The 17,767-nt window shown below is 33.2% G+C and overlaps 1 protein-coding gene across 1 annotated transcript in view; it reads left to right on the forward strand.

Annotated features, from left to right (window-relative positions):
* Positions 1-17,767, forward strand: part of LOC145267064 (ras-related protein Rab-11B-like) — a 118,560-nt gene that overhangs the window by 46,282 nt on the left and 54,511 nt on the right. The window contains exon 2 of the mRNA XM_080123018.1: positions 4,953-5,064. Within this exon, the coding sequence (XP_079979144.1) occupies positions 4,953-5,064 (112 nt within the window). The remainder of the gene's footprint in view (positions 1-4,952; positions 5,065-17,767) is intronic.

A 17,767-nucleotide genomic window follows, 5' to 3' on the forward strand; every position in this document is an offset into this window, starting at 1 on the left:
AATTCACCTGTCATCCTTTTTTTAATGGAATAACCTGATCGTGGGAGACAAGATTCAAGCAAGCCAGCAAGGATGCCCAGACCGTCCAGTTTTATAATTATATAGATTAACAAATAAAATGTCTGGCTTGTTTACAAATGAAAATGAGATTACTTGATCAGGAAAATGACAAATAATTTGATGTCGCTAAGGTTTAAAAAAAAAAAAAAATGCTGACTCTACCCATTTTAAAATGTATTGTCCGAAAATCAAGGTTCCTGTTTATTATTACATAGAAGTATTGTTCTTTATTACAAGATTCAAGCAAGGATGCCTGGACGGTCCAGTTTTATAATTTTTAAGATAAGTGTTTTTTTGTTTTTTTTTTTTAAAGAAAGAAAAAAAAGCTTATTTTCCCTTCTATGACAATTCTATGGAGTTATCTCCTCGTCCATGTGAAAAACTCATTAACTTTTTGTTCTCGATTGGATTTAGTACATAAAATGATTTTTGCATGGATTAATATATTTTACTGTTAACATTTTTCACAATTCGTTCTTTTCCATTTGTGGGTTGTACTTTAGTCTTTTACTCCATGCTCTCATCTTTCCCCCCACCCCTCTTTCTGATTTCAAGTCATGGCAAAATTCACTTAATTTGTTGGAATTGTTTACTATTAATGCAATATTCATTATTTCTGAATATAATTAAAAGCTTTACTTCAAAATGAGATCAATTCTTATGACTAACAGATAAAATTTATATGCCAGACGTTTTAGTCCATGCAAATGTTATAGACCGTTGACTTTATGCCAAATTTATGGTTCAATATGGTTAAATTTGTGGTTCAATATGATTAAATTTGTGCTTTTCTTTTTTTTTCAATAAATACTAATCTCTATTAATTCCCAACTGTGCATCGTGCAGATACCATAATAGTTAGTTTGCTGCAGTTTATCATAATGAAGGTTCATACAAAATTTTCATTAGATCAGCTCAGTAATTTTTGAAAGACAGATACAGACTAAGGAAAATAATATAGAAGACATTCCTCTCCTCTTCTTACTGTCTGGTTTAAAGGTATATATATATATATATATATATATATATATATATATATTATCAACTGGACTATCCCAAATGAAGAACAAAGATTCCAATTCTATTTGTTGTAGTTGTATATAATCTTCTTTAAACTATTATAAACGGGATTAATGTTCACAGGAATTAGTGAAAATTAATAAAATATTGATTTTAAGTATGTTCTTTAAACATGCTTTTAAATTTGTAACTAGCTTGCTTTGTTAGTTCTCGATCACTAGACAAACTTTGCTTGTTAAAGCATTAATTTAAAACTAGAATATGCTTAATTATATTTTAATTTATGCAGATTTCATATTGCAACCAATACTCCATTGATTATTATATTGTACCCAGTATATAGTAGTGATTTTAAGCTTTAAAAAAATCACTTGGGTGCCATCCGCTAGAATTGAAATTAAAACATAGCATTCCAGTCTTAGTTATTAAGTTTGGAAATTATGCGAAAAATAATGTCATGACGTTAAAATTAGGCAGTGGCAAAACGAATGCAGAGTTTTAGTATAATAATAGATAAACATAAGTTTGTAAACATTTGAAATTCTATTAATTTTGATACAAATTTCTTTTAAAGCAGCCTGTAAAGAAAAATTAACTTACCTGTTCACTTACAATTTAGAAATAGATCACAATCTGTTGAAAATCAAGTCAGTGCTTTTTAAAGAAAGGAACCTTCTATATGTATCTATAAATATAAAAGTGAAAATGTGCGTGTGTGTCCGCAAAAGGCTTTTTTCGCCGGGTTTCTCGGTCGGCTCGCTCCTTAAAACTTTTTATATGCTGACTAAATGATAATATCTACGAGTTACGAACAGGGGTCGCATGTGTATTTAATTTGCTCGACTTTCACGCGCTATTTTTTTCCAGATTTTTAGATCACCGCATGTTTTTTTTTTTCCGCTTTTCAGTATAAAAAAGCGAAACTGGATTCGGATTGGCAGTTCCCTGGCCCACGACTGGATGGTCTCTAGAAAGTGATGTAAACGTTTGGTCATTGTCGGCTTTTCACCATCATATCAGACAATTGTTTTCATCTCGACACTCCCCTAATAAATGGGGGGAGCTGGTTTTCCCCAAAGTTGGGTAAAAACAAACAAACCGGATTTTGGCCTCATTAAAAACTGTCCCGCAGAAAATAATTAACTGCGACCTCATTATTTGACCTCATTAAGTCATTAAGTGCGGGCACCTGTCAATTCTTAATATTTAAATAAATTCAAACGTCTTCCAGTTACTATTTCTTGCTGGCCGAGCGTTTAACATCTCACGTTTTCACACTTTATTTTCCAACTTTGCCTCAAGGCTTCGGGTTCGATCCTTCGTACCTATCTACCTACCAAAACATTTTTTTACCCCCCCCCCTACACACACAAACACCCGAGCAACGATTTTTTAAAGAAATTTTAGGGTTATTACTTCGCTTATTCTTTTGTTATATATATATATATATATATATATATATATATATTAATGACAGGATGATTCCAATATTTTCCCGATTCCAATACAATTACCGATTTTGATTCTTCTAAAAAAATTTTAATATGCAGTGGTACTTGTTTTTAGATTTTCTTTTCAAAATATCATAAAAACTGGTACATTATATGCAAATGTAAAGCTTACATTTTTAGAATGATCTGTAGCTTTTAATTTTCGTGGTAGTTTATAATTAGTCGTCATCAGTAATGGAAATTTAAGTTTAAAGCAAAATAAAACCAAAAAATAACAATTTTCAGCATCGACAAATATGCACTAATTTTTCCGATACTGATTTTGATAACCCAACACTTTTAATTTTTCCAATTAATTATCCCAACACACACACACACACACACACACATATATATATAATGGGACAACTTTATTAGAATAGCAAAATTAAAAAAAAAAATTTTTTTTTTTTTTTTTTTTTTTTTTTTTTACATGGGCATGAGAAAGAAGTGAACCATAATCGGATGTTATAAAATAAGTTGAATAATAATTTTTAAAAAATCACGAAATTTAATACAACCCAAGAAAAAAGTGAACCAATATTCGGATGCTATAAAATAAGTCAATTTAAAAAAAAAAAATCACGAAATGTAATAAAACCTGAAGCGCTTTTCGTCATCCTTTTCAAGGATATAAGTCTGAAAGAAGGAACAGAAAAGTTTTGTAGAATTGTTGTAATAATAAGCAAAAAGGGATAGAAACGAAAAAAAAAACCTCAGATGGAATGTGTCCCGTGATTTTTTTTTTTTATTCGATTTATTTATTTTATAACATCCGATTATGGTTCACTTTGTTTTTCATACACACACGCACACACACACATTATTTTCTCTGATTTATTTTAAACAAAATGTAGCTGCCTCTAGAAAAAACACTCCTTATATTCAGATTTTTTTTTTTTTTAATTTAGCTTCTTTTTTTTTTTTTTTTTACACATGTACTGATGGTCGCTTTAGACATCCTCACAAAATTTTTTTTTTTTTTTACATTAGAAGTTGCCAAGAACAGAGGGTTGGTGAAATGGGTAGACGTCTTGCACAATGATCTCTGTAAAACCGGTGTTCACCTGGACCAAATGTGATCATGCAAAGTGCAGAAAAAATTCCATATTTGTGGACCCTGCCGTAACTCCGGATTAATGCATAAAAAAGATCTATTTGTTTAAACCCATATTTGTTGGCTCATCTTAAAAAAAAAATTAAAAAAAAAAAAAAAAAAAAAATTAGTCTAATCTCTTTTCTTTCACATACTTCAGTAGTGAATATTTTAATCTGACGGATCAAAGCAGATCCATCACAGATCAATATTCTAATATAATAAAATGTGATGTGGCTTTACTGTTGCCGCAATCCATATTTATTTTTTAGGTGGTGCATTCACATCAGGTTTATCATGCTCGAGTTTGAATTTGTATTTTCATTGCTAATCATGCAAAATTAGTGGACTCTTCCTACAAATAGACTCTTCCTTCTTTTATTGAATGTTACATAATTCTTTATAGTCACACCCACTGTGACAAAAAAAATGTGCTTTATTTTTAAATTGTTCAATTTTTAGAGTAGGTACTCGCACTGTTACTCATTTTTTTATAATCTTGGTACATTTCAATAGACATTTTGGTTTTTGCAGTTTTTTAGATGAAGATTGATCAATTTAATTTTTTGGGCTACTATTCTCATTATTTTACTGAGTTTCGATTATTCTCATACGCTCGCTACATGTTGTTTGACCCACTCCTCCCTTTTTTTTTTTTTATATGGTATTTCAATCTACCTCTTCAAAACGTAAAAAGCAAAATATAGAGTAGTATAGTTCATTATAAACAAAAGGGAATATCACCAGAGGTAGTAATACTATTTAATTATGTGTAGACTAATTTTAGATTTTTGGACCTAGTAATTCACTCCTGTTCATCCGTTTGTTTGTTTGCAGTTTTCTTGATAACCACACCTTGGATTTTTCTGAAATTTTGCACAAACGATAGTCAGGGTAAAAATAAATTTTTCACTCACTGAGGGGGGACACCGCATGCTCGGCTTGTTTTTTAACTGCCTTTACACACTTGCTCTTTCTTGATTCAAACAATCTAATGTAAACTCAGTAGCTAACTCAACAGGTCACTCTTTGTTGGCTTTGTCGATTTGTAATCATGTCTTTATCGCTAAACGTGTGAAATGAAATGAGAGAGGTGACATTTAGAGGGATAATATTTAAAAAATTTCATACACATTGAAAGGGGTGGGAGATAGTTACACACACTTTTTTTTTTAATACTGCTACTCTGTTGCTTATGACCCCCCCCCCCCCCCCCGACATAATGCTGGGTAACTATGCTAGTATTATTTCTTTTAAAATGTTCTTTTTGTTTTTGTCTTTTTCAGTTGTTTTGATTGGCGATTCCGGTGTTGGAAAAAGCAACCTTTTATCAAGGTTTACCAGAAATGAGTTCAACTTAGAGAGCAAAAGTACCATTGGAGTAGAATTTGCGACTCGGTAAGACATTCTTTAGTTCCATTTATTTATACAAATTAAAACTTTTTATAAGGACTGAACTTTCTATTTTTTTTTTTTTTTTTTTTTTTTTTTTTTTTTTTTTTTTTTTTGTTGGTGGGGATGTAAATGGAAAAAGCAATACATCATCTCACCTCCTACATCATCATCAGTGATACAGTCTGCAAAAACCACTCCATGTCACAAAGCTCATGCTTTAGCTGATCCATAATTCTGCCAATCATCTGAAGGAATGCAACTGAAAAAAAGGCTAAGAACCCCAGAAGTCCCCACTGCTATTTGAGTAAAAAATCTTTTTGCAAGAGATTTTTTTTTTTTTTAATCACATCTATACAAATAAATACTAATCTAATTGATCCTGAGTATGACCTTAAAAAATATTCAATGGTGAGCTCCAACTTCACATTTGATGGAGCTCCCATTTGGGTGCTCCATCAAATGTGAAGTTACCCTTTAGTTACCATTGTTCCCAGATCCACTTTAGCCTAGAGTGATAATACCTGTTAGGGTGTTTGGTGCTGTCAGATCAGGTTATCTAATGATACTGGCTTCTTGACTAAACGGTCCTGGATATGACCTAAAACTATATCCAATGGTTAGGCCCCACCTTGCGGGCTTTGAGGAGTGTGGAGCCACCCTTAAATTGCCATTGCTCCCAGGTCCACTCTGACCCAGAGTGGTAGTACCTGTTAGGGTCCCAACTATAGGTTAAATAGAATCTGATGTAAAAAAAATATACTCCATTAAAAATCGTTCCTCAAAATAACTAGATTCGGCATTAAATAACCTGAAAAAGATTGATATGCCGTAAAACAAAAACAACCAACCAATCCTGACCAAAAAAGCACCAAACATTGATGTTGTATTTTCCTTTGCAAAACTTGTGTTCTGCAAGGCCAAAAACAAACAATTTTTTTTACAAAACAGCCAAACACCATATAAATAAATATTTTAAGATCTAAAGATCTTGAAGCATAAAAGTAAAAAACATGAAGTAAAAAAAAAAAATTACGAAATTTGGCATTAAATAACCCAAAATTGGTTGATATGCCGTAAAACAAAAACCATCACCCAACCAACTTAATGTAATTGCATACTGAAATCAAAACATTTTTTTTTTTTTTTAATTTTTAATCTTATTTTTAAATAATCTTCCTGGGTAATGCTCATATAAGAATTATTTCAAAGATGTATGATAGATGTGGCCTAAAGATAACGCACACCTACCAGAAACATTTTTGATGTATGCATGCTTATATGCAGCATGTGCTGTAAAATATTAAATGGAATTCAGTCATGGCCTTCCTTATAACAGGCCAGGCAATCGTGCAACTGAAGTCTTTACTGAAGGCAATTTTTTTTTTTTTTTTTTTTAAATGATACAGTAGTTAAAAACAGAAATTTCTGTCAGATTTGGTTGATATTATTTTCTTTTTTTTTTTTTTTTTTTTTTTTTTTTTAATACAAATAAAAACTACAATGAGTTAATAAATTTGACCAATTCCTGGCAATGAAGAGTTAGGTTATATTGAATAAACAAAGGCAAATGCAGATTTGTGTTTTTATTAGAATTTTTGCTTAATCATGGCCACAGTTAGAATCCCCTCTCATAATAAAATTTCCAAGTAGCAATGGAAGTGAAGTGCATGATATCTACTGACTGACTGAATGGGGATCACCTGTGAATTTAATATTCCCTCAACACTTCCTACTTCAGAGGAAACCTGTTCAATACACCTACAGGGTGAATGCCATACAACAAAAAACAACAAACTGACTGGTCGTGCAGTCAGAGACTCCAAAACTTAGATCATTAGGTTTCTTTATAAGAATAGCATTGCACTTAGTAAAACTCATGGAAACTAAAATCAAGGAATGTAATAAAGCCTTTTTTTTTTTTTTTTTTATCCCCAGTAAAATTGCTCACTCAAATGAAATAGATCTTCCTATACATAAAAATTTTTTTTTTTTTAATCTCTGTAAAGGAAATATATATGCTAACTAGATTTTTAGCCCATTAAAAACTGCCCTGTTGACTTAGAATAACTGCTTTATGCTAAACCTCTAGAGTCAATGTAGTATTGTGGTGACTAATCCTTATTAATCACTGCACAAACAGATACCACAATACTTAGTTAATTGCACCGTTATAATGAAAGTTCGTACAAAATCAGCCTAGTAGTTTTCAAGAAAAAGTGGAACTGAGGGATAGACAAAAAAAAAAAAAAGATAGTCAATAATCTTTTTTACTGCGAATAAGCTAATATTCATGCAATGTTTTTCCCCGATATTCACACACTCTGTTAAAAGAAGCTTTGTTTGTCTGATATGCAAAAGCTAATCAAAAAAATATTTTAAAAAAAAAAAAAAAAAAATTTTTAATTTTTTTTTTTTTTTTTTTTTTTTTTTTTTTTTTTTTAGCTTCAGGATTTTTATTTTTCAATTTAAAAAAAAAAAATGCAAATTGTACAATGTATTTACTGACATGTACAAGTAAATGCCACAAAAGTACAATCTCTTATGCACAGTGAGTTTTGTTTTTTGTTTTTTTTTTCTTTAAGTGGGGTTTGGATTCTATGAAGCCAGTATCCTTTTGAAAGTAAGGTCTCTAAAAAGAAGGAAGCTAAGAACATTTAAGGCAAAGAAAATTACTTGTAACCCTCTCAAACAGGGGAGGGGGGGGTCGACTTCAATTCAATGCCTTGCAGGTAACTGTCAGTAAAAATAACACCTACTAGTCTTCAGGTTTAAAGTTGGTGTGTGTTTATTTACACAGCATGCCTAACAGATTTTCTCCATATATATATATATATATTACCATTGCCTGCAGGTATCTGTGACACAGATCAAGAATGATTGTTTCTTGTCCATTCTCTTCTCGGACAAAGCCTGATAGAGAATTAAAGATGCATGGGGAGGAAAAAAAGCTAACCTATTAATTCTTATGAGGGCTGTTTATATTTTATATCATATGTATAAAATACAAGTATTATATTCATCTTTTGGATGTTAAAAGCTTTTTAATGAGGTAGATACTTCTGTTTTACAAGTAAATCAGAGTAACTATTCTTAAAAAGGAAAAATTGTTCCTAATTGATTTTAATATTTAATCCTGTTCAATATTTTATATTTAGAAGAGCAGAAGGTTTTTATTCTCTTTCAAATCTCTTATTGTAAAATTTTTGCGGTTTACCAATAGTCTATATATCTATAAAATGAAATTGTCTCTGTGTGTACATTTCCCTATTAAATAACTCTGTCAATTTTCAGTTTACAGACTCTAGATTTGACATAAGGGGTATTGAGATTTGGGAAAATCTTTTTAGTCGGTTTTCAGCCAGAAATTTGGCTGTCAAGAGGTCAAAGTTCAACGATCTGACCTTTGAAAACTCTACCAAACTCCTCCACCAATTTTTGGTCTAAACACTTGAAATTTTAGATATAGGTTACTTGGACATGGATCTAACTTTTTCATTTGAGTCCAAAACAAATCTTAAGGGGTCAAAATTGGGCTCAAAGTTAAAAAATTTGACCTTTGTGGTCATTACCAAATTACTCAGCCAATTTTTGGTCTAAACATTTGAAATTTTACATAAAGTGTATTCAAACATAGAGCAAATCGTTGAACTTTGACCCTTTTTTGGCTGAAAACCGATTAAAAAGATTTTCCCAAATCTCAATACCCCTTATATCAAATCTTGAGTCTGTAGACTGAAAATTGACAGAGTAGTTTGGTAGGGAACTGCGCGCACACAGACAATTTCACTTTTATAGATATATAGATTTCACAATAGTTTTGTTACCAAAAAATAATTTTCTCCAATTGAAATTTATGCAAAATTTCGATTTTTATGTCAAACTAGCAGGCAGCCTGGCATTGCCTGGTTGTAAGATATGCTTAAATATATTTTAATACATGCAGATTACACATTATAGAGACAATTCTCTATTGATTATTATATTAAACCTAAAATATAGTAGATAGTAGTACATTGAGAGTATTGCCAGGACTTCTGCAAAGAAGGTAGGTTCTCTCTACCGTGCTAGAAATCTACTAACGCCCGAAAGTATCCTGTACCTCTATAAGGCCACCATTCGCCCATGTATGGAGTATTGTTGTAATATTTGGGCTGGTGCATCTACCACTAGTCTCTTGCTCCTAGACAAGGTTCAAAAGAGTTGCCAATCTGATAGGTCCTGAACTGTCATCTAAGTTTCAGCCTCTGTCCTATCGATGAAATGTTGCATCCCTCTGCCTGTTCTACAAGTACTTTAAGTGAATGTTCTGATGAACTGCAAGCACTTGTACCCCCTTGACGTAAATACCCCAGACAAACCCGACAAGCAGCTAAATCCCACCCCTTCACAGATCCCTAGATGTAAGAGCTTTCTACTCCAGTAGTTTCTTTCCCAGAATCACTAGACTTTGGAATTCCCTTCCGGGTTCCTGCTTCCCATACTGTACTGACACGCAGAAGTTCAAGTGCAACGTGAACCGACATCTTGCTGCCTAACTCCCTACATAGTACCCCTGACACTTATGTCCCCGATAGTAGCCCCCTACATCAAAGTGGCAATGTGCCTTGGTTGGGGTGAAAATGTAATAAAAAAAAAAAATTAAAATTAAATAAAAACTAAAAATATGGCTTCAGTGCCATCAGCTAGAATCGAAACTATAACCTACAACTCTCCAACCTCAGTTTTTAGCCTCTGAACTATGCACGCATGCACACACATACACAATTCACCTGTTATCCCTTTTTTAAAGGATGAAATTGCTCAATCGTCAAAGATATGATTCAAGCAAGCAAGCCAGGGCAGTAACCCATCCACCCTCTCCCCTCTATTAAAGTTTCACATAATCACAACTTTAATCTCAATACAAGACGCTTTTCTGGGGTTGTCACTTTTCAATTTGCTGGTAATTGAACTTTCATTTAACAAGTTGTTCTTAGGTTTTAATTTGATTGTGTTAGAATCATTCTGATTGGTTGATTAGCATTTGATTACTTTTTAATTATTAACTGGCCATGTGGCCTGCTTTTGCAGCCGTCAGTGTAAACAGTGGTTTTATGTGATATGCAAGTTTTACTTGGTATCTGTTCACAAATTTTACCTAGTGTTTGAAAGAGACACTCCACCCCACTCCACCTTCATTAACATATATATTCTGAAGAAACTATGTAACCAGGGATTTGCAACATTATCATTCGTGTTTTACAAATCATTTCTAAAACTTTTTAATGAGAAGGTGATGGTGCATGATGTAAGATGTTAAAGCAGCCATCCATGTAATGATAGGAGTAGCATATTAAGGTGAATCTGCTTTAATTAAGCAATAAGCTCACTTTGTCGGTTCGTTATTACTTTCTGAAGTTTATTACTTCAGACATTAGTTTACAATTAAAAACATTTCATTCATAAATTTGAAAATATGAAGGTTTTTCTCATTCATACAAATAAGCTAATAAGCAATTTTACTAATTGGGATACAAATTTATCTTTTAAATTGAATTATAAAGAAAAAATAAATTTACCTTTTCACTTGCAATTTAGAAATCGATCACGGCAGCTTTTTTTTTTTTTTTTTTTAACTCAAGATCACGATTTGTTGAAAATGAATTCCTAAAAAAACATTTGAACAGGAAATAAAACAATATTGTAAAATTGAACTATTTGTGATATTAAAATCAAAACATTGAATTAATAAAATAAATAACAGTTAACGAGAACGGAAAAGATCTTTTTTAAGCATCTTTTGAATTTTAAATGTGAAAACCAAGCAAAATGTCATAAGCCACAAATCTATCTGTCTATATATATATATATATATATATATATATATATATATATATATATATATATATATATAAAAGCGAAAATGTGTATGTACGTATGTTCGCTTTTTGTGTATGTCCGCAAAAGGATTTTTTTTTTTTCGGCGGCTTCTCGAGGCCATCGCTCATTTTAAAAACTTTTTATATCACGTCGAAATCATAATATCTACGAGTTACGAATGGGGATTGCATGTGTATTTAATTTGCCCGACTTTCAAAAGCTAAATATTCAACATTTTTCGATTGACGCGTGTACATTCGCCTTTTTCATATAATAAAAGCGAAATTAATACGAAGGCTGTTGCATCGTTCCCAGCGTCCAAAAGCAATCAGCTTTGATTAATGCAGTTTTTTCCTTATATCAGACAATTGCTATTCAATTTGGACAATACCCTTTCAATGGGGAACTGGTCCCCCCCCCACTCCCATCATCTTGGGGAAGCCCAAACTGCCCCTCAGTAAATGAAAAAAACGGTCCCATAGTGAAACAAAGTAAACAAACGTCAAAAAACTGCCCCATCATTGTAACGCTCCCGCGATGACTTCATTAAGCGTCCACCTGTCAATTAAACCTCCTTGATCTGACTCACTTTAATCTCTCTTACATTGTCGCCGTAGCGCAAGTGTTCAGGCTCAGCCTAAAGGCCTCAAGGCTCCGGGTTCAAACCCACATGCCACCAACCTCCCATCTTTTTTTTTAAATCGCTATTGTTAAGTTTCCCTTTTGTTCTGATTCCCCCCCCCCCAAACAAACACACACACCTACAAATACCCGGGCCACGCTGGTTGTCCACCCCACCCCCCACGCTTATCTATGTCCGACAAAGGCTTGGAGGTGGGAGGGGGGGCTCAGTCGGATCCCTCCTTCTTAAAACTTTTTAGATACTGTCTAAATCATGATATCTATGAGTTACGAACGGAGGTCGTGTCTATCTTTAATTTGCCCGACTTTTACGTGCTATTTTCGAAATTTTTTTCAATCGCCGTATCTTCATTTTGCTTTTCAGTATAAAAAGTGAAACTGAATCCGTACCATTAGTTCCCTGGCATTCATGGCAGGGACATCCACAAAGCAAATCTGCTTTGATCAATGTGGCAAAAACTGTCATATCAGACAATTGCTTTTTAAATGGACACCCCCATTTTTTTTATCTTGGGTAAACAAACAGCCAAAGTTGGGGAAAGAAAAATTGCCTTGCAGCAAAACTTAACTGTCCAATATGTTTGACCTCATTATCCTTTAATTCATGCACCTGTCAATTTTATAAGCCTTAAATTGAAACAGTTTTCACTTCCTCACCCCTCGTGGCCGAGCGGGTTAGATGTCACGGTTTTTCCCCTTTTTTTTTCCCACCTTCGCGTCAATGCTTTGGGTTCGAGCCTATCTTCCTACCAAAACGTTTTTTCTTTTACACCTCCAAACACCAGGGTTTTTTTTTATCTACCCCCCCCCCCGAACACACACCTACAAACACCCGGGCAACGCCAGGCATTCCCTCTAGTAATAAATTAAATGCGAATATTAAACTTTTTTTCTTTTTCTTTTTTTTTTATTTATTTTAAACTTTTGCCATAAAATTTCTGGTAAAATACCTTTTCCCTGAGAAAGACGTTTCCTAACATGGAACACTCCTGTCTCTGAGAAAGGATATTCTACCCGAAAATTTAAACCAAATTTAAATAAAACAAAAATAAAGAAGCTAAAAATATTTGCATCTTATTCGTGACTTATAATGGCTTTTTGCTTAATTTTTAAATTTAAATATTTTATTTCATAAAATCTTTTTTAAAGCCAATATGCAAATTAAACTCCAGACTGATATCGCATATACATAGTGTCTACCGATTAAAAACGTTAGGTCGCATCTCTACCGATTAAAAACGTTAGGTCGCATCTCTACCGATTAAAAACGTTAGGTCGCATCTCTACCGATTAAAAACGTTAGGTCGCATCTCTACCGATTAAAAACGTTAGGTCGCATCTCTACCGATTAAAAACGTTAGTTTCATAAATTTGTTTCAAATGAATGGGCAAACAATATATATCCTAATAAATATCCTATTTAGAAAACAAATATTAAATAAAATGGTATAGTTAAAAAAAAAAAAAAAAAAAAAGTAAAAAGGCTCATGGGCAATGTCGGATAGGTACAGTTATTAAACGATATAGTTAATTATTGGTTATTTCTAGCAAGTTCCCTGCTAAAAATGTTCTGCTTTGTTATTTTAATAAGTTTTCACATACTTCATCTTGTCATAGGGCTACCAGGCCTGTTACAGGTGTCTCTTTGGTGCATGTGTGTATGTATCAGATTGACAAGAAATTTCTTGTGGTTTTTTACTTTTAAATTCAGATGAACGTATCTCGGCTCAAACAAAAATTTATTGATCGGAATAAGCACCATCAGAATCGACACACTTGCCAATGCAAAACAAGTATATTTATTCCAGTGGCATAATAATCTTGCGTTCTTGTGGCGATGAAGTCCTTGAAAGCGTTTTTGAAGCATTTTTCACACAAAAAGTCGAGTCACAACCCGGTCAAGAAACTGGCTCTTCTTGTTGCATAAAAGAAGGGAAGATGACACTTCATAACGGCGTTTCTTTTGATTGTCATTAAATTTGTGAGACATCCATTCATCAAGATCTTTTTATTCCAATCTCTCTCAAGTGGTTGGAAATCGTTGTATACGTTATGTCTAATTCAGAAGCAAGTTCTCAAGCAGTTGTGCATGAATTAACTTTCAATGAGGCTCTTCATTGATTGTTAACATCCGTGATGGCTGACTACTACACTCGTCATTTTCAAGACTCGTCACCGCCACAAAATTTCTTAAATCACCATTGTGCTGTGTGTTCAGTAGTGGTTCTTGGACCAAACACTTCATTGATATTGCAAGCTGTTTCAGCAGCTTTTCAGCCTCACTTGAATTAAAATAAGAAAATTGTGAATTTACTTTTTTACTCATCTTGTCTCTATATAAATAAAATGAACTCATTTTTTCCCGTCTGATTTTGACATTAATAGGATTAAAAATCAAGATATTTCATGCAAATATAATATGCACAAACGGCAGAACAATACCTGAGGTGTGTTATAGGTGTGTTATTTCAAATTCCTCGATAATCTTAGATTTCTATACTTTTTCTGCTGAGAAGTCACGGCCAAAATCGGTTAAGATCAATGGAAGTGGTAAAATATTTTCTCACTAAAAAATTCCTCCCCCCCCTGCCACCACTTAACACCGTTTGGGGATCGTTCACAAGGAACAGTTGAGAAGAGAACACCGGTTTAGCTTCGTAGTGGTTTCATGTGGAGTTATTTAAAATCACTAAACTAAGCTGCAGTGCTCTGTGGCGTAGTGGTTAGCGTGCTGGACAATTCACATTATATTTTCACGTTCGTGCCGACCTACCGTAGTCGTTTTTTTTTTTTTTTCTTTTTTTTCCTAAACAACTGGAATGGACTTTTCTTGGTGGCCGAACTGTTAACGTTGCAGATGTTTGTTTTTTTTTGTTTTTTTTTTTCACACTTTATTTTCCTACTTTTACTCATGACTCCGGGTTTGATCCTTCCTACTTACCTACCATAACATTTTTTAACCCCCCCCCCCCGTCCCGGAAACAAACACTCGGGCAACGCCGGGTACCCCCGCTAGTATTGAATATTCTGAAAAGAAGACATGATTGTTTTAAAACGATTGTTATTAAATAATTAGAGCAAAAAACGCTCTTTAAAATATATAAAGTAAAGGTATCATCACGAAAACTTATTTGAAAATACCTCATTTGAAATCATTAAAAAAATTCTACAAGAACTTCTCAACCTAATATATTTTATTTCTCTTTGTCTATTTCACTTTTTCTCGGAAACTACTAAGCTTATCTAGTTGATACGATATACCAATATTTATGACAAGGTGCAGCAAATTAAGTATTATGGTAACAATTCGATGCACAGATTAACAGGGATTAGTATTTAATGCAAAAATGAGTACAAATTTAACCATATTCAATCAATTGACAAAGCACTTAACTTTTGACCGTTTTTAACAAGCTAAATAAAAAAAAAACTCTCTCTCTCTCTCTCTCTCATATATCTATATATATATATATATATATATATATAATGAGTCACACACGCACATTATAACAGGGAGGCCCAATATTACTCAGAGTTGAATGATGATCAACTAATGTTTTACATTTTACACTCCCATTTTTTTATTGTCGAAATCTTTGAAATCACCCGTTTTTCAATCAAATTGATTGATTGCCTGCTCTAGTTGGGGACCTATCTCCGTGCACCAGCTTCACATGCCTCCCCACAGTGATTTAGTCCACAATACATTGTAGTCTAGATTGCAATGTAGACTAGAATGTATTATGGACTAAGTTACATAAGTTTAAAATGTAAAAGCAGGGCTCTACATTGCAAGTGAAACAGTCGCATTAGCGAGTGATTTTTTTCAAAGTGGCGACTAGAAATAATGAAATGCTTATCTTTTGGCGATTGTGTTTCTTTCATTGAGAATTTTCCAAAGCTCACTACTGAATGAAAAATATCTTTACAACTTTTTTTTTATATATAAAATGAACAAAGTTAAATTTAAACAAAGGTTTAATAGATAGTTTTCAGTAAAAGTTTAATTTTAATACATTTTTTTTTTTTTTTTTAATAAAGGCTTTTAAAAAAATATCTGAAGTAATCAGAATGTTTATACGTTCAAGTATCAACATAAAATTTGTTGTACATTTAGAATTACACTTATTCAAAAAAAAAAAAAAAAAAAAAGAAAAATATTTATGTACATACTCGTCACAGAACAAAATGTCATATTCTAAAAATCATGTAGGTTTGGCTAGTAACTTTTCTATTTGTCTAGTAAACGAAAATATTTAGTTGTCAAAGGTCAACTAAAGATAAGTTTGTCCGTAGAGCCCTGAAAAGTTGAGTATCATGCTTCAATTGTGCTCTAAACAGAAACATTCATTTCAAATGCACTTCTCTCATATCAAAGAACCTGCTGTTGATTTTATATGCCTGACCTTACTGCTTGTGTGGTAATAAAACTTCTCAAATCCATTTGTGATGTTGGGCTGTGTAATGTGTAAACTCTGGTCAAAATCGTCTGTTCCTTCTTTTATCGGATTATTTGGATTACCAATACTTATCGGATACATTCAAACACGAAACCCATCTAAGAACACTGCCAGGCACATAAAGTACCTTTGTGTGAAATTTCATAAAAAATCGACCCAGCCATTTTCGAGTCCATAGGGAACGAACTCTGACACAGTTGTAACTCAGGGTTAGGCAAAATGTTATAAAATGACACTGAATAGCAGTTTGCAAATTCTTGTATTCATTTTTTAAATATTTGCTAGCAAAACAGGATGAGAGAATAAAGGCTTGGTATTTTATTTCTAATAATTTTAGTCATCATAACTAACTGTACCTACAGTTTTTATTTGCGTTCTTTTGTTTTTAAAAATTAATTACAGTATCGTTTGGTAATTAAATTGATTATAAAAGTATAGCTAATTATTCAAGTAATTTTTTTTTTTCCTGTACTAAATGAGTCCCCGCTTCTCGAGACCCAAAGTCGCTCTATGATAAAGGTTAATGAGTTTATCAAGTGCATAGATATGCGAATGATATGATGAATGTGTAATATTAATCTTAAAAGACAGGTTTAGTTCTGACATTAAATCTGGACAGTTATAGGAAGATATGTGGAAAATAGACTTCAATCTTTTTTTTTTTTTTTTTTTTTTTTTTTTTACATAGCAGTCACCATTTATCAAAACCCGGAGGCCACTCGAGGATAAGGGTTATAGAGTATACAGTAATCAATGGGATAATATTGTAGTAATCGTTAGTAATGGAAATTTGGTAAATTGGATTGCTTAAGGGGGCGGTTCATCCAGAATTTGTTTGCGTTGGACTTGAAGGCAACCAAATTCTACTCAGCTGGGAAACAGACAAACGGAAGAGAGTTCCACAGGCATGCAGTTCTAAGAAAGAAGCTTTGTTCATGGAATCTACCTTTTGATTTAGGCACAGGTAAAGAGTAGGGAAAAGTGGTTTCAGCTAGACAGGTATATTTCGTGAAAGATTGGCAAGGTGGGGGGATCAGAGATTGGAGCTCAGACGAGCACTTGCCATGGAAATAACGATAAAACAAAGAAAGGCTTGCAACGTCTTTTCTGTGGGAAAGAGGTTGCAGAGAAGAGAAAAGGGCATCCCCCTACTAAGCTACGAAGTCTATTTTGTACTCTGTCAAGGCAGGATAAGCTGCTTATGGCCATATTGAAAGATTGGGTGAGTGCTTTTGTTAATAGATGTGTTACAGTTGAAGTAACGGGTTTAGTTAACATGGCAAGGCCGTTGAAAACGTCTCTGCAACAAGACACATGGCAGATGCTTTAAATTTAAGTGTTTACTGAGACTAGCAGTTGGGACATGGTCAACTTGCCAACGATGCAAAATGAGGCTAACCCAGTCGTTAGGTTAAGTGTTTTAGAGCACAATGATCTAAAACTAGACTGTTAGTATGGGGATATCTGGCAAAGTTGGAGCCACAACAGTTACTCAGATGGATAAATTCAGTTACCTTGGTGGTCCTGGATATGACCTTAAACTATATCCAATGGTGAGGTCCTAGCTTGCGGGCTTTTGGGGAGTGTGGAGCCACCCTTTAATTGCCATTGCTCGCAGGTCCACTCTGACCCGGAGTGATAGTACCTATGGGTTAAATAGAAACCGACTTGAAAAAAAAAAACATATTCTATTGAAAAAATTTTTATTCAAAATTAATGGATTTGGCATTAAATCACCTGAAAAG

The sequence above is a fragment of the Euprymna scolopes genome, chromosome 42 (assembly GCF_053919585.1).
Source record: "Euprymna scolopes isolate OS-2025 chromosome 42, ASM5391958v1, whole genome shotgun sequence".
NCBI lineage: Eukaryota > Metazoa > Mollusca > Cephalopoda > Sepiida > Sepiolidae > Euprymna > Euprymna scolopes.